The sequence below is a fragment of the Microplitis demolitor genome, chromosome 1, assembly GCF_026212275.2.
Source record: "Microplitis demolitor isolate Queensland-Clemson2020A chromosome 1, iyMicDemo2.1a, whole genome shotgun sequence".
NCBI classification, from domain to species: domain Eukaryota; kingdom Metazoa; phylum Arthropoda; class Insecta; order Hymenoptera; family Braconidae; genus Microplitis; species Microplitis demolitor.
This window is the reverse complement of record NC_068545.1, coordinates 22,836,093-22,857,862: the sequence shown is the minus strand read 5'-3', so window position 1 is coordinate 22,857,862 and position 21,770 is coordinate 22,836,093. Positions and strand designations below refer to the sequence as shown.

The window sequence follows — 21,770 nt, the reverse complement described above, 5'->3', positions numbered from 1 at the left end:
ACTTTTGATTTTATATTTTTGAGATAATAATTGGATAAAAAATTAATATCTGTGATTTATTTATCAATTATCGCAAAATTATTCGAGAGCTTGTTAAATTAATTTGGTTGTAATAACGAAAAAGAAAAATGACATGAGAGGTTTGAGATATTTAAAAACCCTGGGGAGTAGGAGAAACGAAAAATAAAATAAAGCAATATGAAGAAGTGAATCAGGTGGTTGGAAGAATGAGAATCACGTTAATCGAGTGAGCATAACATATTCGAATAAAGTTTACGAGGACGTAGTTACATATACATTTGCAGATATTTATCCCGGGGCGTTTATGAGTCGGTCGTCATTTAACTGCTTGGTGCATCAGCGATGAGATGTGGCCTCTCGTTCAATGGCTTTAATTAACGTCTTAAGTAGAACTTTATTATAGAGCTTTCTCAGCTCGGTGTTCAAGATAAATATGACGATGCGACACGCCCAGGATTTGTTAAAGTATTTCATTGTATGTAGGGGAGACCGGACACGACGCAATACCTCAGTAATGTGATAAAAATTTCACCTTTTTTTTTTATTCTCAAGATTTTATAGAATTTATATATATACAAATTCGAAGCAAGACAAAGTCGGGGTAAAACGGGACATCTAAAAAAGTGAAAAATAATTTCTATCTTGCCCTGGATTTTTTTAAATTTTTTTTAATGAAAAGTCTTTAAAAAATGTCGAAAAATTAATTAGATACAAATAAAAAAATTATGAATTGCTAAAAAATTACATAAATTAATTATTCACTCAGGCAACTCATGCGCGGTCTCCTCTATCATGAAACACATCCATTTAAATTTTCAAGATCTGCAACTGCAGTTGACCAACCTCTTTAGATAAACTTTGTCCCCTATTACCTCAATAACATTTGACATAACATGTAAGTAGTGAGTAACAAATAAAATAAAATAAAATGAAATCCTGATATGAGGTCTCTCGATGAGTCCCAGAGCGTACGCGTGAGATCATCTCATCTCGAAGACGATAGACCATCTGAGGTCAGCCGCACGGGAAACCGTTGACCTCACAAGGAATGTGTACGTTATGTTGCATAGCCTGTGGCCCGAGGGTTTACGCGGGGGTGCATTGTTCATGTCAGAGTACATCCCGTCTGGTCGCGTCCCACGGCGGCAGTTGGAAAGATAATTCAGGTTAATTCATATGTAAAATCCCTTCCTCCTGTCTATCAACCGTCACGCTACCTTTCATATTTTCTATTTATATTATATTTTAACGTGTAATAAATAAATAAATATATACATATATGCTGTGCTATATTTCCCTATTATAAATTTATCAGCTGGAAAATTAAATATTTCCGTAAAAATATCAATAATAGCTGGTGAGGGATAAAAAATGACTCGAATAAATGGGTGTCGTGTATACTAGACGGACATACGGAGAATATAAAACGTGTGTTAACACACGTAATAAAGTAAGAGTAAAAGTGTTAAAGTATACGTTGTATAAAATAATTAAGACCGATTTAAAATAGATATTTAAGCTGTGAGAGTGTTAGACACGCTGCGTAGTTTAAGATAATAGGTGCTATCTCCTCGACTAATGGATCCCATGGGTGTCGCTTAAAACGCTCCCAGTGTGGGTAATGATGTTTTATCGATTCGCGGATCCTCGTAACTTAAGCTCCCTATAGCAACACAAATACACTGTAGCCACTTTGCTGTTGCACTCTCTACATTTTAAAACTACGATACAATATAGTGTCCAGTGTGTCGAACGTGTACACACTGTCTGAGTATAACCGACCTCTAACAGTATATTACTGGCTGGCTAACTATCCTTTCCTATCCCAGAGTCCAGAGACCAAGAGACCAGAGGTAATCCATGTTTTCCTCCCTCGCAATAAGAAACAACTATAGTTATGGACAATCAATAAATCCTTTATTTTATTTTACCTATTGGCTAAATTACTTCCGTATCAATAAAAATATTTTATTTACTATCTTGGCACGAAAAAAAAATCTTTTGAGTGAAAGTTTACCCGTTAAATTTTTATTACTAAATCCAAAAGGAATACATTATTTTTGTGGTATTGTACTGTTAAAAGTTTACGGAGTGAATGTCGATTAAATCTGGAGTGCGCAGCAGATGACTAAGTACTTATTTAATCCCCTTAGAGTAAAGATCACTTTGAAGGGAAGTTCATTTTAATTTCGAAACTCCGAATCTGAGTGAATACTGATTTAAATAAAGTTCAGATCACTTTGTAATTATTCATCTGAAAAAAAATTCCTTACTCAAAGAAAATGATGCTCAAAATTTTTGTAGTATATTTTCGACTTAAAATTAGTAAATTCGATACTAATATCAAACCAGGATCATTATATATATTACAAAATGGCTATTATTTATATTAAAATTTGATACATATGGAAGAGCAAAATTTGTAATTTCGTATATTAAAATTAATATGAAAAAGAATTGATAAATTGTTATCTACAGTTATTACTATTCAAATAAACATAGAAAAATTTTAAAAATTAGTAAACGTACATATTAATATATAAAAATATAGTATACGAATTTTTCATTTTATTATTTACCACTTACTCAATATATGTATATAATAAATTAATTTATAATAGCGAATGAATAACATTTTATATTAATTATTAATCAATGGGATAGAATTTATAAAATAAAAGTTAGTAACTTTTGTAATTTTCGGCTGGAAAAATCAGTATCTAAGATATCAATTCTTAATTTTACCAATCATTACTTTTTCATAGATTATGCCTTAAATTAATTAACTTTCACTAATAAGTCACATTATACCTAAAAGTAATAATATTTACTTACTTTTTGAAATAATTGATAGTAGTTTTTAGGAATCTACAAAAATTAGTAAACTACTTTGCGTTAAGCACATAATAGTACTAATTATTGATAACGGATTCCATTTTTTACTATTATTTATTAATTTTTAATATTCTGTTTTTTCCGTGTATTTACTCCGTATGCGAAATGACTTTTTTTTTTAAAACTCCGGGACTTCGCGTGAATTTGAACTCAAACAAAATTCGTAGTAACTTCGAACTCACTCCCGATTTTTTATAGTGTAGTTTTATTTTACGGCATTAATATCGGCAATATTTATTTAAACTCTAATGATATATTTTAATTAGTGTAATTTTTTTCTTATTATAAAATTTTTAGCCTGATTTTTCCGTGTGCGCTACTTTTATTCACTCAATTAAATGATTCATTTAATTATTCAGGAATTAATTAAATAATTAAATTTTTTTTTCGTGTAATTGAATAATGTGTTTTAGTTGGAAAAGCATAAAAACATTATAAATGTAACAGTACAATTGAATAAAATAAGTAAAATATTTCCCCACTGCAGTGACATTATAATACAGGAAGTAAAATAATAAATTATATTCCTAAGGATTTTAATTACTAGAAATAGTTTTATTCGCACCTCTGACATCTTCACTCGCTGACACGCCGGTTGATTAACGAGTGTGTCGGTACGATTAATCCAATTACGCGGTTCTCTCCACGGCGCTTAAAGACTAAACTATTTTCCACGCGCCTGCTCTCCCTTATAGAGCTCACCCGCTTACAATATACTTTTTTTTCTTTTTTTTTCCTCGAGGTCGGGAAAAATAATAACACTTAGATTGTATTAATATAATCCCGCACAAAGGGGCGCAAAAAGCTCGCGGTTATTTATGAGGATCGTCAAGCGCCACACTGTCTAAACGTTTTTTTTAGTTATTAAACAACAATCCGGCTTATTAACATAATCATAAAGATAACAAGTTAAACAACCTGGGAGCTGGAATAATAATATAATGTAATTAAAGTATAATTGTTTAAAAGCTGTATTAACATAAAAGTATGGCAACAGTGGCGACGTCTCGCGTTACAAAAAGCATATTTCCTCTAGATATATATTATGTATGTATGTTATATTATATATGTAGACATTTAATGGACAGGAGGAAACCGAGGCCACGAGGCCGTGAAATCATCCGTGAGCGTGAGCCTATTGTCCGCGTAATTAATTCCTTTTTAGGATAAAGTAGCTTCAATGTTGAACATAAAGTCGACGTCCATCAACATCAGCATCAACATCAACAGAAATGTTAACAGAAGTTATAAAAAAAATTTATGAATTTAATTATTTAAACCTACCGGTGTGCGTTCGCTTGTGTGCCTTGAGGTGGGAACTCTTGGTGTAGACTTTGTCGCATCCCGCGACGTCGCATCGATGGACTTTACGTCGCTTGAGGGCATCCCCGCAATCACTGTCGACGTTATTGAGACTACCGCCGTGTCCACCGACTCCGTGTCCGCTGTTTCCTCGGCCGCTGAGGCCGATCCCAGGCGTGAGCGCTGGTCGCTTGTGGAATACACTAAGAAATTAAATAAATAATATTATTTATATATAGATATATAGATATATATGAGCTTACAATAATGTATGGTCATAATAACCTTACACACATAAATGCCGAGTACAACAGTACAAGGTTATAAAGCAACAAGAAGTGGATGACAATGAATGATCAAGATCGATGATGGAAACATAAAGCTGGCTGTTAAGGTTTTTTATCCGCGGTCGTGCCTGTTTTGGCGATGAGCCTCGAGAGTAGCTAATGTAATAATTTTTTATATATTTTCATGTCTTGGATAATATTGAGAATTATGACGAGTGCGTAAGAGATCAAGAGAGATTAAGAGCGACGATAGAAAAAGGGAGCAAGTGAAGGAATAAGAGATAGCAAGAAATTTGACGGCATCATATAACGATAACCTTGGGGATTTATTTAAGATATAGACATATTAATTCGCAACATCTTCATTTCTTTAAAGTTAGTATATGATGGCTGATGGAAAAACTTGCCGGTAATATCCTTTCTCGGCACGACGGCAGCCTACCGATTGTCTATTCGGACATACATCAATAAACTCTTAATAATACATATCTATCGATCGTTATTCTCACCGTACACCAACTATTCAAAGTAATCGAATATAGAAATTGCGTTCGTGACCGCATATACACCGGGATATATCTCGGTATTACAACAATCCCGTTCTTCGTCCATCTCTATTATATTTATACCCATATCCATATTCATATTTATATACCCTCCTCTCTTTGCATTATGCATAATTCCATTTTCCAATGCCCGACCTGAACCACGATGAGTTTCATTTAAAATAGCACGTGGTCAGTTTCGTTTTATCAGTTTTTAAGACCTCCCGCGAACTCGTCTTGCTTCAACACCTCTCAACATTGCCTTATATTACTCGCTCCGGCTCTTTTTACTTTTTACTGACTAGAAAAATAAGAACAAGTAATAATTTTAAAAAAATATATGTATATAGACTCTGTTAAGCGAAGCAACTGTGGGTGATCTCGGTAATTGATATAAGGACTTACAGGTTTTCTTCGCTTCGCGGAAGTTAATATTTTATTTAATATCCTTAATTATTTAATTCAAAACAATATTTTATCAGAAGTTATCAGAGATGAAAACGTTGTAAACTAGATCTAAGTAGAAATTTAAATTACACAGAAAAAAAACTGTTGCTGCTACAGGGCCATGTTCTGTTGTATTCATATATTCCTGTTGCAGTCACGGAAATAGTTTTGAATTCGTAATAAGTATAACAGTGTCAATTACTGGAGATGAGAATTAACTCAGATGAAAAATATTTTTTTATTATGTATATATCAGACTGGGCCAAAAAAAAAACAATTTTAAGAGTTTGAGCCCTTAATTATTCAAGGTATTGGTGTCGTTTTTACTTGACTTCAACCTTGAATAACTTTCGAAGGAGTGAATTTAGCAAAAATTGTTTAGAGACAGTTTTTGTAGAGCATTTAATTGTCTTTGAGAATTTTTGTTGACTTTAGTTGGGAAACTGATTTTTAAATTAATTATAAAATTTCAAACTTGAACAATCAAATTGTAAAATTATACCAATGTTCAAGGCATGATTATAAGGAAATGGTTCATCTGACGGAAAATTTCAATCCGATCTTTTTTGTAGATCATTCGATTTCGTACAAAAATATACCCAACTAAATTTTGTTTATCTCGATAGTTTGAGAGTTATGAGACAAAAATCCGCCTATTAAAAGAAAATCAAAAATTGCGATGATACACCTCTTAATATTAATATCAAGGGCTCAAATTTGCGCGATAATTTTTTTTTGTCATCATGAATGTTTTCACAGTATCGTAAAAAAAAAATGTTTTTTTTAGCCTAGTCTAAAATATATATATAGTAAAGTGTATATTTACTATATCTGTGATTACAACAGGAACAGACTTGTGACTGCAACAGGACTGATTTTGTAGCTGTAAAAAGGCGGGATCTGTAACTGCTACAGAACTTTCTTGTTGCAGCAACAGTTCTTTTTTTTCGTGTAGTATATAAAGTATTTAATATAAACCCATTTACTTAAATTCATGGATAAGTTTAAACGTATGTACTCATGTGTTTAAATTTCTTTACGGTACGAATATTACTCATCCGTATATGCGTGCGAATATATGAAACGAAGGAATAAGGAACCCAAGAGTAAGAGTCAGGAATATGGTATATCGAGATCGAGAGCCGTTTCCCACCGTGAAATGACTCCCAGCGGAATCGATCGGGTTATACTACACGTCGATCCTACTGGACGGCCGCGTGCGACTCGATTGGACGCACGTCGTGATGAAATCCCTTAGCGTATTGAGTACTCTGTACATAAATATATATATATATATATATATATATATATATATATATAGTTGGCAACTCTTAATAACAACTCGTATGTTGGTTACGTTCAAAGGCATACGTTGGTCAATCTATGAGTATAAGTCGTCCTTCGAAAACACGAATTATTTTCCCATAATTTACGTACAACAACAACAACAACAACATCAACAACAGCAGCAATATCAGATTTTTTTACAATAATCACAACAATTTTATTATCCGTTGACGTTTTAATAGCCGGTATAAAAGTATCTTTTTAATTAATATCGATTTCTGATTTAATGTTTTGTGCAGTAAAATGAAAATTAAAATAATTGCTAATTGGAAATAAGATTTTATTATTAAAAATTTGTGTTATGGATAATTTGTTATAAATATACAGTAATGGAAATAGTATATGTATAAAAAATAAATATATTTTCTAGCGGTACTTTGAAGTTTATCTGCTGGGAGTTGCGGACGATTATAAGAAAGATATTTACCAATATATTAATAAAATGTTTGTAATTTATATAAATATTTAAAAATAAAATAAAAATAGTTTAAATTGTGATTTAATAAACTGTAGACTCTATAGGCTGTACACGGGCTTAGATTTTCTCGTAAAGTATGCACTCGAGTAAGAGTACGGATATACGGGAATTCACCGCGGGAGGGTGTCTGTGCTATGAATATGCGGGCGACTGTCCGCACAAGTTATCATATTATATATCTATCTATCTATCTTGGCTATTTATTTACGAGCTACGAAATAATCAAAATATCATAAGTGATGCATTAATAAATTAAACCCATCGCAATTATAAATAACTTAAATAAATATTTATATTTATTATTTATAAGATAGTAATTCAAACTTTTATCGTATTATCCCGTCTAATGCAATAATTTCGCGCTAATTTATCAGCTTCCTGCTCGAAAGAGGTCAATCGAAATTTCTCTTCTCGAAACAAAAAATATATTCACAAGCTAAAACTTTCACGAGTGAAATGCTAAATAAATATTTAATTGTTTTTTTTTTTTAGTTTTTTAGTTATCTTGTATACAAAGTTCTTTATAGAGTCTCAGGTAGACATGAACACACCCTGTGCGAGCTCTCAGAAGAGCCGCAAGGATTTTTGGGAACCGAAAGAGTCGATGAAAATAAATAAGACGAATCGACATGAAATAAAACAGGATTGTGTACTTACAGTGAGGCCTCTTTTATCCTTTGTAGAGCAAGGAGGGCCGCTGAGGAGGATACGAAAACAGGATCAGGTGGTTCGATACCACAGACTGATACTTCTCTCTCCCTGACGCGGTCCCGTTGCCTCTCACGGTGCTCTCGATCTCGTTCCCGGTGTTCTCGCTCACGTTCTTTATTTCTGCTCGCGTCTCTCGGTTCCCTCTTCCGGTCTCGTTCCTGTTCGCGTTCTCTCACTATGTCCACTAGTGGTAATGCCGGCGACACTGTAACAAATTAATTAAAACAATAAATAAATAATTTAATGAAAGAAAAAAAAATTGGCTGCATTTTTGTCTGAAACTGGCGCCCAATGCATGTGCAGTAAATACATAAATGTTTTATCATACATAATGTTAAGTAGACAAGGCTGTGTATCATGTTTTAGTTTCTGGTAAAAAACGCGGAATACTGATTTACTCTCGATACGTTTGCAAGATGGATCGGTCGGACGATAGATCGATCGATTAATGCCGATGATACGCACGCATTAACGTCCTTGTCGTGTTTACTCGTCCTAAGTACATGACATGTTCATGTAAGTAAATAATATTCTGTGCAATATGATAAAGGTTTTCCGGATGCTCTAGATTTCTCGATTTGCAATAACACTGTTCTCAGTAATCACACATTCTTGTCTCTAATCCATCAAATCAAGGACTACGCCTTACTTTTTTTTCTTTATACTACTAACTGGGTCATGATTTTGGCTCCGAGGTCAACAGTTACTATTTATTGACACACGTCTCAATGTGAAATGTATGAATGCCCATAAATATATACAACCGCTAAGATTAATTATTGTAGTTGGAGAAAAAAGGATAATTGACATAAAAGATTAACTTTTGTAGACGCATGTATGTTAATAAAGTTTTGAATTTATTTGACATTTTAGTTGTAAACAAATAATAGCTTTCGTACCGAGTGCCGAGTCCATACTTTCTTTTAACGAGTAAGAGACACATGAAGAGATAACGATATTAAAGCAATTTCCTTGTACTCGAGAGCCCACGAGACCCGGCCATCAGCCATCAACCGCTTAATTAACTGACTACACACTGAACTCTGTTGTTATTGGTTTTTTTTTTTTATTAAAAACTATCCCTGGCTTTTTTTTCTCTCTCTTGCACTTGTTCCCCATACATTTATATTTTATGCTTGTTAACTTTTCTCGGGACTGGAACCAGGACCGGGACTTGGTCAGCGGAAGGCTAAGGTCTGTGATCTTCGACATGTAATGACGTCGAGTGATCATGAAGATACCAACTGACAGGTCGCTCAGCAGACCCATTGGGATCCGTGACCCTCTACTCCTCGTATATGTATTATACTATTCTTAATGCTGCGGCTAACCCCGCGAGCATTTACCAGTAATAGCCACAGCAACAACCCAGCTTAACTTAAAGTTAGTGAGTTGATGCATATATTCCATGTTTGTTGGTTTCATCCCGTCTCGCTACTCTTGTTCATTTTATTGAGCTTACCGACAAGTGAACCGTAGATGTAATATCCATACTGGAGATAGAACGAGAGAGAGAGTAGGTAATTGATAATGTTTAACTCGGAGGTTAATCCGTCGATTTATGGCCCAAGTGTGTAGCGAACATTTTTTGAGATGAGCCAAATTGAGGGATAATCGGCAGACGCTAATGCCTCGCTGTCGAGCGGATGAGATAGCTGCCCAGTGGGGTTAAAGTGTACGTTTAGCAATACATTCAAACTAGCTTATGCTGCGTGGGCAACGTGTTTGATTTAATGCGTTTAACAATTGCCTGCATCCATTCCAGCAATATAGACACGTACATCCAATTCATCGCTGTATACCTACATGCATCGGCTAACTACATCATAGCTAAATTACTAAATTATTAGACAGCGTAATGCTGCTATCACTATAACTATCAATTACTAGCATTATTTTTATCATTATTTATCATTACTGAGAAAGTCCCACAAGTTGAAAATTTTCTAAGTTCTATTTTGAGTTACATTAATTTTTCTAAGTGCCATAATTTTATTTTTAAAAAACTATGGCTGAAGGCTGATTCAATTGTCGGCCAAATATCGGATAATTTTCGGCTTATTTAATAAAAATACAAATTTTTCGACGTGATTTTGACCAACTTTCGGTCTCTTTCAATAAAATTCTACAGTTTCAGCCTAATTTAGGCCAAATTGAGCCTTTTCGTTGTATTTTCGGCCAAATATTTTCACCCGGAGTATCACAAAAATCTTGGATTTTCAATATATACAAAATATTTGGAAAATCCAAAAGTGTATTGCAGACAAAAATTTGTCATTGAAAATCTTCATATTATTTTTAGTGATGCGAGCAATTCGCTCACTGAAAATTTTAACGGTCGCGTGACTCTCATGGTAATTATAATCAAACTATTAATAGATCTTGAACTGCGATTTTACACACCAATTATATGAAGGAATTAAACAAAAATTAATTTAAAAAATTGTATTTTTCAATAGTTATAGTAATTTCAAACCCATAAACTCTGAATGAAATCGACGTCATAAGTCACTAAAAACAGTATTTTTTTGCAACTCAAAATGTTTGAAATCCGTTGTGCTGAAGGCATGCAATGCCTTTATGAAAGTAAATGTATGCAGACTTTGTCAAAAGCAAACACCGCGAATTAAACTGAGGTAATTGTTTCGTTTGTTTATTTGTTTGAATGTGTATTGTGCTAATCAACATCAACAGACGTCTTTTTCGCTTACTTGGTTCTTAGTGATTACTGCTGAGTGTTAATTGCAGAGACGGGTGAAAGTGACGCGTGCCAATCTGTCACGATTGTGCTACTAATTTATACGCTTTAATAAGTTTATACTATTGCGACAGTAGTAATAGTTTATGTTGGTTTTTTAGGCATTCAAAAAAAAAAATAGTTGGGTAATTGGATTTATTTTTAAATTTTAACAGACAGCTGATAAATTTAACTTCAATAGACTTGCATTTTTCAAATCGTCTTTCAGTATTTTCGCCGTGACTGTTCAATAAAAAGGAATTTACTGTTTTTAAATTTAGTCGTATATTTAAATTCAAAGATAGGCTAACATAAATTGTCTCTACTCTATAGATTCTTTAGTTTTATAAAAAAACTATTGAACAATACTGATGACTTAATGATGGTTTTATAAATTCATGAGTGAAATATATTTATAGTTATCTCATTTTCCTCAACAGGAAAATCGATATGACGTCTTTACAAATGAGAATATGATTTTAACCGGATTCATTAGTCAGTTGTCTAAAGGATACAACGAGTTGATTTTGATGTTCAACAATTACGGAATTCCAACAATAAGTGATTGATATTATCGATAGAATTAATAGGCCGAGATGATGGATTGAAAATAAGCCCCGGCAATAGACATTGCAGTATTTGAACGCATCTTCTGTAGCAGTCATGTTTTTCAATGACATTTAGGGATTTCCATCGGTTCATTTAAAATTGACTCTTTGCTCTTATAAATTTGTATTTCATCAGTATACTGTGAAAAATTTCCAACAAATTTTACTATGGGCGTATTGTAACACCGGACCATAAAAAAACTGGTACAAAATTTACAAGTAACCCATAGTAAACGGTATGCGCAGACGACACAATTGGGACCTATGCGCATACGTTTACTATGGGACACTTGTAAATTTTGTATCAGTTTTCTTATGGTCCGGGGTTACAATGCACCCATAGTAAAATTTAACGGGAATTTTTCACAGTGTACAGTAACAATGTTCTCCAAATTTTTATTTTTTTATCGACTTATGAATTGCAGTACAACCATCGCTGTCTCGATAGTTTACTCCTACACAGTCAATTTTTTTTACTAGATCCGTGACTATTTGCAAATAATTTGTAATGGCAGCTAAATTTTACATGAATTACCGGTTTTAAGTTTTTTATTGCTTACAATTAAACACAAAGGATTTGGATATTGATTTCAAAAATGATCTTGCCGCAAAAATTAAAAATTAATAGAACGTAAAAGAGCTTGAGATGCGCAATAGCGTAATATTAAAAATAAATGAAAATAATTTTTGAATGCTAAATAAAATAAATATGGCAAAATAAAAATGAATTCATTGGCTCGAATATTGTAAAAATCTGAAATCGTTATAGGAAAAATTTAAAAATATTATTCGTGTTATAAGATAAGGTAACAGGGCTATTAGTACTCGATGGTGGGCTCAGTATCTTCTCGAGACGATATCGCGAATCCTCGATATAATACATACAAACGAGAGCTAAACCCGCGCGGTATTTATACAAGTAGCAACTTCCTTACAACACCAGAAATATATGTATACATATATTCAAGGAGGTATGTGAGTATGCCAGTAGAATCGTGAAAACACAACCAGGGTTTCATTTTTCCGATCAATCATTATTTACAGTCATCGATTTGTGGATAAGATAAAACCCAGAGAGCGATACCGCAACAATATGTAACCCGCATCTCTTGTTGTGGTGTTGTATGCGCTACAAAGGCGTGAGAACATCGATACTAATGGCCGACGGTCAGCTCGTCGTGTTTCAGTATTGCCGATAGCATCTTCGCTAAGTGCGATATAATGTCATAACTTTAGAAAAGGACCAGTTGTACCAGTAGTGCACTAGAGTAGAGAGGGTAATATTCATTCTTTCTTTCCTTCTTTCCTTCTTTCTTTAAAGAAGCTCATATATGTTGGTACAGATCCAACCATACCAGCTTATAAAATCGATTTGAGAATAAACACGCGCGTTGGTGTGTCTTTTACTGCACGTGCTGTTGAGGCTGCCGATGCTAGAGAATTCTTAAATCCAAGTACACCAGGAAGCTCAGCCAAAGCCACTCCCGTAAATCTTCTTTACTCCAACGGGAGTATACACAATCTACCAAGAGTTTAAAACAATCCTACGCTATATCTGACGTTTGTTTTATCTTTTTAACTTTTGTTTCAAGAGCTCATATATATTTATATATATATATTACTCCCATTAAAATTAACAAAAATTTTTATTGAACTTAATAAAGCGGCTAAGTTCGATAAATTTTGAATTATTATTATTTTTTCCGGGCAATGATTGAGCGATAAGTTGTGTGCTGGCGGTTTTCAACCGAGCGTGAGAACCGACGATGAGTTATCGATTATCGCATGAGAGCGAAGCCCTTACAGTCAGTCGTATTTCCCGAAAGCAAGATGAGCAATATAAGGTACTTGTTGGCTGTTACTTGTACACTTGTGCCTCCACCATATAAAACATTTTATATATATTTATAATCATATTATTTACGATATTCACTCACAAACTTACCACGAACCCGATAGCCTCTCAATAATTTTATTTACTTATTTACAAATAAATAAATAAATAATAAAATTAATACAGCAGCTTCTGAGTCTTCCCGCTGATTCAAAGAATATATATAAAAATTTACAGCATCATAAAATTTGAATTAATTAGACAATAAATTTTTTCGAAAATGAATTTAAAAAGCAGTTATCAATTTATCAGTTTTGTATTGCGTGCGAGGAGGAATTTATTTTAAGAATTAATAAATAAATTTATAGTGATAATTATTTAATAAACTGGGAAATTAAAAGCCCGATAATTTTAATTGTGTCGAATCACGAGTATTAAGAGAATTTAAATTTAAAAGTATATTTATTATGTATTTTATTTTGTTATTTTTCTGACGCTTAAACCCAGAGGGTTATCGGTCCAGAGTCCGGAAGGACCAGATCGTAAAGCAGGAGCAGGATTGCCGAATGCGTTTTTGGCTCTGTAATTATATATTACAGGCCGCCCTCACTCTTTTATTATACATATCTGATATTTTATACACTTACACGCACACAGATATTTTATTCTTTGGGCGTCGCTGTTTGAATTTCCACAGCGAATCTTACTTTATACGCTCAACTCTTAAATATATTTATACATGTATATATATATATATATATATATATATAAGCAAAACAACACGAGCAATACAAGAGGGAGCGAAAAGACAGGCGATGAGTGCCAGAGTGCTGCGTGGGTGTATTACTCCAAGAATTGCCGGAGGAGAGGTTCTGGAATGCAAAATAACGCGAGTGTGCTGAATCCTGGTTATCGACTCAACGTCAATTACTCAATATCAATAGCCTTTTTTTATCCTACACCTCCAACATATTTTTTATTCTCTTATTACTTGTCTCTTCTCCATTTAATTCAATAATTATTACCATAAATTTTTAAAATCTCTATTTCATAAGTAAAATTGTTAGCATTAATCATTTTTTAATTTATTTACTAAATTTTTAAAAGCAACAAAAAAAATGAACACGAAAAATTGTTAGTAAAAAAAAGTAATAATAGCTGATTTATTGTAGGATTGAAACATTTAAATGACGCGTAGTATAAATTGTAGATGAATAATGGATTAATAATTGAAAGTTTGTTGTGATTGGATTGATTTCAATGAATCGAGGGTTGAAATAAATGGCTTGTACCCGACAGAGGAGGGGTAAGAAAGGGGAAAGAGGAAAGAAGACGATGGATTCGAAGGATCGCAATGTGCCGATACACGATAAATCTATCGAAAGGTGATAGATGAGCCGAGGTGGCTGTAGGTCGCGGCTTAGCCTCGGACGAGAGGTGAATAGTATCACCCTATCTCTGACTATTCACTACACACTTTTATATCCTTTTTATAAATATACATAAATAGTGGCATGTGTGATGTAGACTTGGCTTACGTCTACACATTAAAACATTCACCTGTAAGAAACTATGAGTTACTCTTATGTACCCGACCACACATATATGTTTATACGCACATATAAAATATAAATAAATATATATAAATGCGTGTATATAAGACTGAGTATTTTTCGTTGTAGTTATTTAAAATGTCGAGATTGTGCCAAGGATTCTCATATATATATATACACACATAAACTCTTTAGCAGCGAGGTACAGAGTATTAAAAATATATGAGAAGATGAATGGAGTTTCGATAAAATGTCTTGGCTTGTCCGATTAAATCCAAAGAGACATATTATTTTTTTTATTAAATTAATTATTTAAATAAATGTTATTGTCCCAAGTATTTAAACACAACGTATTTTATTAATAATTTATTGTTGCTGTAATGAGAATATAAAAACATAAATGTGATATTGAATTTTTTGTGATGAAAGTCTGCACGAAGATCTAAGTATTATAAGGAGAGAAGTGGCGATTATGGGAATAATAAATTAACGCTTACGACCTTATCGGGGTTTATAATTCATCAACCCGTTACGAGGATGTATGAATTTTTTATTTTTTTATTTTTTTACTACTCTTTAGTGTATAATATATTTAAATTTTTCATTCCGCTCTTTTGTCAGCTCTCTCTAGGTTACAGTAACCTCGTAAAACTCTAACGGCAATTCGCGGGCCCTCGACTGCTGTCTGGTATGAGTGCATTAATAAACGCATGACGACGAAATGCGTGACGAGATACGAGAAAGTCTTTGGTACTTTGTCGTACATACATGAACGGTAATACAATGCAATAATAATAATAACAATAATTAATTTACTATGCAAGGAGGCAGACGCGAAAGATCACGAGGCCGGTTTTTAGTTTGACGATTTTAAAATAAATAGTCGGGCACTTTGTTGGTATTATTGGGAAAATAAATAATTGTTAAGTGGTAAAAATATGTATTGTAAATATAGATTTATAGTTATTGGGTTACTGTAAAGGAAAAAGTAGTTAGGAAAATAGCCAAGCAATTGGTCAGAATACAGAGTCTGTCCTTGATGTTAGTGAGTTTGCATTTAAAATAACGTTTGCTCTCCAGGTATAGTTATCGAGCAAATTGATGTCCTCGCTTCTGTTATATATACTGTACGTTAAGTCAACAGTAAGAGTAAGAACGGCCTCACGATTAGGTATAGAGTGTAGTACAGAGGGATTTATAAATAAAAATTTAGAGAGAACAGCAACATATATCGTGCAATAACTGCGGCGAGGCACTTACGCACTCGACAAAGGGAAAGGAAACAAAGTTCCATCTTGATTGCAGTGGCAATAACGCCAAAACAGCGGTTACGCATCTGTGAGCGATCGTTGCTGGTATAACGAGCTGCCGCGGTCCCGCAATGGCCGCGAATGCTTGCCCATTATCTCCAAAGACAGAATAAACTCCGTGGGTTGGTTTCGATATGTTTCTGTATCATTGCTTGGTCCAATTCTTAGTCTTAGTCTTAGTCTTAGTCTTTTACTTTTATATATATTTATATACAATTACAGTCTTAGAATTGTTGTAATAACGCACCTCTGTTGATAAAATGTTAAAATGTCCCAACAACCAGCTGCATTGGATCCGGTAGCTGGACAGTGGGCTGTTGCATAAAAAAGTTGATACGAATTTCGTATTCGGTTAAATAAATTTGATATTTATTATGGTAATTAATAAAAGTAACTTTCTCGAAGAAAAATCTGATTACTTCACTTGACATGGAGGGCATCATTTGGGTTTTTAAATTCGGAATCCGGATGTGGATGGACATGTTTAGTCCATTAAATATTTTTTATCAGACACTGTCAACTTTCTGTTATTGATTATTAATAATTATTTTTATGATTAATTGAGCGCGTAATTAGTGGCTTGTGAACTGATTATAGATTTTGGCTTCAATATTGTGACACGTTGATAAGTGAGGACTTGTTTTTTTCTTTTTTTTTTTTTTTTTTTTTTTTTTTATAAAAAGGAATGAGATGCCAATTTGTTGATGGATTATTTTTGTAACGAGTTTGCAAGACTGAGTATTAGACGTCACAATTAGTTTGATGATTAATTTGAAATGTATAAAGAACGGGAGTAAGATGAATTTGAAGATTTTAAATTTGGGAATATGGCAGTAAATAATTTATAGTCGGGTTGGGTTGTTTGCAAGAGAGCAAGTAATTGGATGATGGATGAGTGAGCACAAGTGGAAAAATTTTGATGTGATCAGGCGATTGGAAAGTGTATTAGAGTTGTACTAGTTAGTAACCAGAGGAACTTGTTGATTATTGAGTATTGAGAATTGAGTATGTTTATTTTATTTCCGCTTAATTATATTTCTATTTTAATTACCTCCAAGTATGTATGGATGTAGAGACAAGTTTTGAATTAAAGCGAAAAAGTTAGCGGTCGTTAAAATCCAAATATGGTACGCTATCACGCAGTCCACCTTCGACTGCTCGGTCAATCGATTAATTAATTATCTTCGATTGCGGTAACGGATAAATAGCAAAACCGGTAATTATTTAACGTTGAGGGTGCTCCAGGCGTCGTCGCGTTGACGCCTAGCCAGCCGGCTCCTCGCCAACACACATCATTGTGGTGTTGAGACTCTTGCGTGTTTCCACAGACAGATTCGCCTCGAGGACTGCAATTGTTCTTTCTCTCATTTATGCTTTCAATAGACCGCTCGCCGAGATTAAGAGATTTTAAATCTTACTTTTTATTTGTGTTTACTATAATTTATATATATTGTTACTTAATGATATATATTTTGCTAGCTGCAATGATATTTTATATTTATTTGCTGGATGAAGATGTACAAATCCTCAAGCTTGCAAAATAGTTACTTAAATCAATGAAACTACATATGTTTATGAAGGTTTTTGTCTTATTTTTAAATTTAATAAACGAATACTTATCCTAAACCAAGTACATTGTTTCAATGATACATTAGACAATTAAATGAACATATGAGTATTCTTAAATAAGGTATTTTTCTCTCCGGGCAAACTCGGGTTTCTTCGATTATGAATTATTTTAAATGAAATTTTCAAATTTTTGTCCCTAAAATATATCAGATTGAAAATTTTGAATCTCATAATTTCTCGTGGTAATAATTTACAACAATTTTAAAAGATTTTTTTCTCAGTGTATACAAATAATATGATGATAGTCTCTTGTCTATAAATTAACCAAGGCTACGTTAGTTATTAACGATGGAATGAGCTTAGTATTAGTTTCTGTAAAAGGTAATATCAGAGCTAGCTGATGCTGACCTCGTCTCAACGTACTTCCCACGTTTCAAGGGTCCCAGAGATTCTATCAGATATAAAACAAGAGGTGAAATATGAGACAGCATATGTCGATATAAAAAAAATGAATACATAGAAAAGAAGAGTCAACTGATCACTTGAAGGTCTCTGGATTTTATTTTATCGTGTTAATTACACATTTATCAATAATGAAATAACAACAATAATAATATTACCAATAAATAATGATAATGACGATGATAAAAATAATGAAAATAATGCAAAGTAATTGGGCGCTTGTGAGTTAAATCGTAAATCAATACAATTATTTTTACACTGACCGAGCTCCGCCCATAATGCTCAGCGATTTACTCTCATTACACTCGGATTGGAGAAGGTGTACAGTACAAGTACATAGAGATCGATTTTCGGGATAAAATTTTCGATCGCTTATTAACTTTCAACGCGACGCGTCGCGATTCACAGAAGCCGCCACACAATAAACTACACCACTACCTCCACCAATACATTATATATTACATACATTTAAATATATAGATGTGTAGATGGAGATACATTTATAAAGGCTTAAAAATAATGATGGTACACCCCAGTGTAAATTTCAATCGATCATACTGTAATTTAATATCACATCATTTATATGCCCAAACGAGGTACCTCACCTACTTCTTTTAAAATCGACTTGACTGTATCATCAGTCTGTATCAAGAGTTATGTAGTCAATAACTAATGTCCATTGGTTGTTAAATTGTTCCGACAACCCGAGTCACGATCGATGACTCGGCTAATTTTTATATTATATTATATTATATTATATCAGCTCTTTAAATTTAAGTCCAGCTAAATAACAGGCTCTGGGTCATGAAATTTGTTTATGTGCTCGGTATTTATGAAAATAATTTAAAAACGTGATGATATAAAACATGTTATTTATGTATTTAGAACCTGCGCACTGTAGTGTTATTTATTATTTTTAATTTAAAAGTTAATGGCGCAAGATGATGTTGTAGAAGCAGATGTTTAAAATGTTTGAGGCGCGGTTTATATTACAGTGACATCTTACAGCTCGTAATGTGGGCTGCTGGATAGAGGAGAAACCGAGGGAGAGAGATGTACCCGTTTGTTTTCTCGGGAGTCACTTGCTAATGTAATATAATGTAACGTAACATAAGACTCTTCTTAGAGCTAAGATATAATAAGAGCCAGGTAAGCCGGTGAGTGGCGACGGGTAAAACGCTCTTGAGTCCTTGAAGACGCGCGGGTCGACTCTAAATAATCCTGGTGTAATGCTCGACCACAACTGCCACAACCGCCTTTGTTAGTCGCGGGCGCCGATGGATTTATAAGCCGCGCCTTGACTTTTTGCATCTTCTATACCTCACTACTACACTAACACAACCTGCCAGTGTCAAGATACGACACTTTATCATCGCAACGTCAAAGCCTGATAAAGTTTACGAGTTTCTTGACGGTCAATTTTACAACATCTTGCACTCGGATTATAATTTTATCATTCTGATGTTTAATATTCAATAAATAGGGAGACCAGGGCACGGCTGGATCTCTGTGAGTAATTAATTCTTGTGGTTTTTGTGCATCGGACAAAGTTCCTTCCTATTAATTTTTAAAACTTCTGTGTAAATTTTTTAATAAAAACTAAGTCTTGTTCTTTTTTAGACACCCTGTCGTGCTCCGTCATCCTGAATTAAAAAAAAAAAAAAAAAAAAAAAAAAAATACCAGGCCCAAGCTGGTGTTTAGCAAAACTTCTTATTCAAACCGAGAACGTTCACAAAGTTTGCGAAACAATTGCAAGTTTTTCGAATCAAACTCTGTAAATACGCATTTCTGATGCAAATAAGAATGACTGGAGATTCGTCATGGTGACAGGGTAGCACATGCGCGTGTTTAGTACAGCATTTAAAATAATTTTTAAGAACTCAGGTAAACTTTACGACCGTGTTCACCATGTGAATAATGTAGATAGTAGGAATAGTGGTACTATATATGTGTACATATAGATGGAGATTGGTTTTATGCGAAGAGGTAAAAGCCAAGCTGACCTGAGTCACCTTAAACGCAGTAGGACCCAAGCAACTAAACCAGGAACGAGGATTTCCGTGAACGTGGTAACCAAGACAAGTCGCTTAATCATCTTGTCTATCTTACTTACGCATGACTGGGTATCTCGAGTATGGAGATTAGTACCGGCTCATTGAGGAATGTTAACTTGAGATTGATATTACCATTCGTGTGAGTGATTCATCTTTTTCTTACTCTCGGAATTTTCTCGCTGAATCTCCTATCCAGTGAGCTAAAAATAAAATTAAATGTGAGGGCCCATTTATTAGCAGTCTTATTCAATCACAAGATAATTATTAAATGATTAAATGATAAGACTGTGTGCTAATATCTGAGATCTGTAGAGACGAGGGTTAAAAGAAAAATGTTCCAGGATTAAGTTAAAAAATAAGACATGATACATTACTCGCGTGACGAAGGATATCGTTCGAACGTGTGGTATAACTTATTTGGAATTAGAAAGCCACGTACACGAGTATGAGTTTTAGCGAAAGAATAAAAGGGTTTCGTTAGCTCGTGCGCGAGTAGACTCGTGTAATATAACGTTAAGTTAAATAAAATAAAATAAGTTATCTGTCTGTATAAAATAAACTGATAGACCTATAAGCGAAAGAAGGCGCAACTGCACGGGATCGCTTATATCGAACACACGTTGCCAACGGTTACTACCTCAGAAGAAAGATCACTCGGCAATGCACCTCCTACATGACGTAACCGACGTTGAGCTGTTGAGCCGGTGAGCCGGCTGCATCAATAACCGGCCCGACCTCACCTATTATGCTAATTAATGTTAATTAAAATCAAACACGCGTCCGCATCAATGGGCGGGGGAGTCTCGTGATTAAAGGCCGCTTCAATCCAATCTGTACTTGCGTTCGTTTTATGTCCTACTTGCTTCCGAGTGTTTAATTATTTAATAAACCAACTTTCAGTCTACTTATTTTATTTAATTAATTTTAATTAATTATTATCAATTGATACGCTTATCAATAATTAAAAACTGGAAATTCGCGCCTGAGCCTCGGACCACCGGGAAAGAATTTTCGGTGTCGCGGTGAAATCTTTCCTGTTAGATTTCTCTCGGTAAGTTTGTTGGCACGTGGGGGACTAGTCTCTTCAGATGCACATAACATAACACTCAGATCATCGCACAAGATCTTGCATACATAAAATGTACATACACCAGGACGCGTGATACACGAATCACGCTCAACTCGTAGTCCGCACGTGCCTGTTGGATAATATTTTCTCTTTCTCTTTCCCTCTCTTTCTCTCTTCATCCTTACTTATTTTATTTTATTCGTTTACGTTTTTTCTCTTATTTCCTCCCTGTCCTATTTGCTCATTTATTTGTCGTGTGCGCTGCACAGAGAATAATAAACTAATACAATATATAAAATAATAGAATATATACATATATACATGTATGAATGTATGTATGTATGCATAGACCGTACGGATGGATAGGGTGAAAAATATAGGATTTGTGGTAGAGCGCACGCGATATCGTAGTGTGTAGCTGTGAAAGCGGGTCGCTCTTATGAGCTTGAGTGTGTCTGTATGCACATGAAAGCGACTATGTCTACACAGAAGAGCAACTATAAAACGAACGGAACAATTTACGCGGCAATGAGGCTCTGG

General features: G+C 33.9%; 1 protein-coding gene across 3 annotated transcripts in view; it reads right to left on the bottom strand.

The window, feature by feature from the left end:
• Window positions 1-21,770, bottom strand: part of LOC103580116 (Krueppel-like factor 3) — a 193,540-nt gene that overhangs the window by 8,884 nt on the left and 162,886 nt on the right. For all 3 annotated transcript variants that reach the window (XM_008561759.3, XM_008561761.3, XM_008561760.3), the window contains 2 exons: window positions 7,980-8,238; window positions 4,201-4,421 (listed from right to left, as the gene is read on the bottom strand). In XM_008561759.3, coding sequence (XP_008559981.1) covers window positions 4,201-4,421; window positions 7,980-8,238 — 480 coding nt within the window. The remainder of the gene's footprint in view (window positions 1-4,200; window positions 4,422-7,979; window positions 8,239-21,770) is intronic.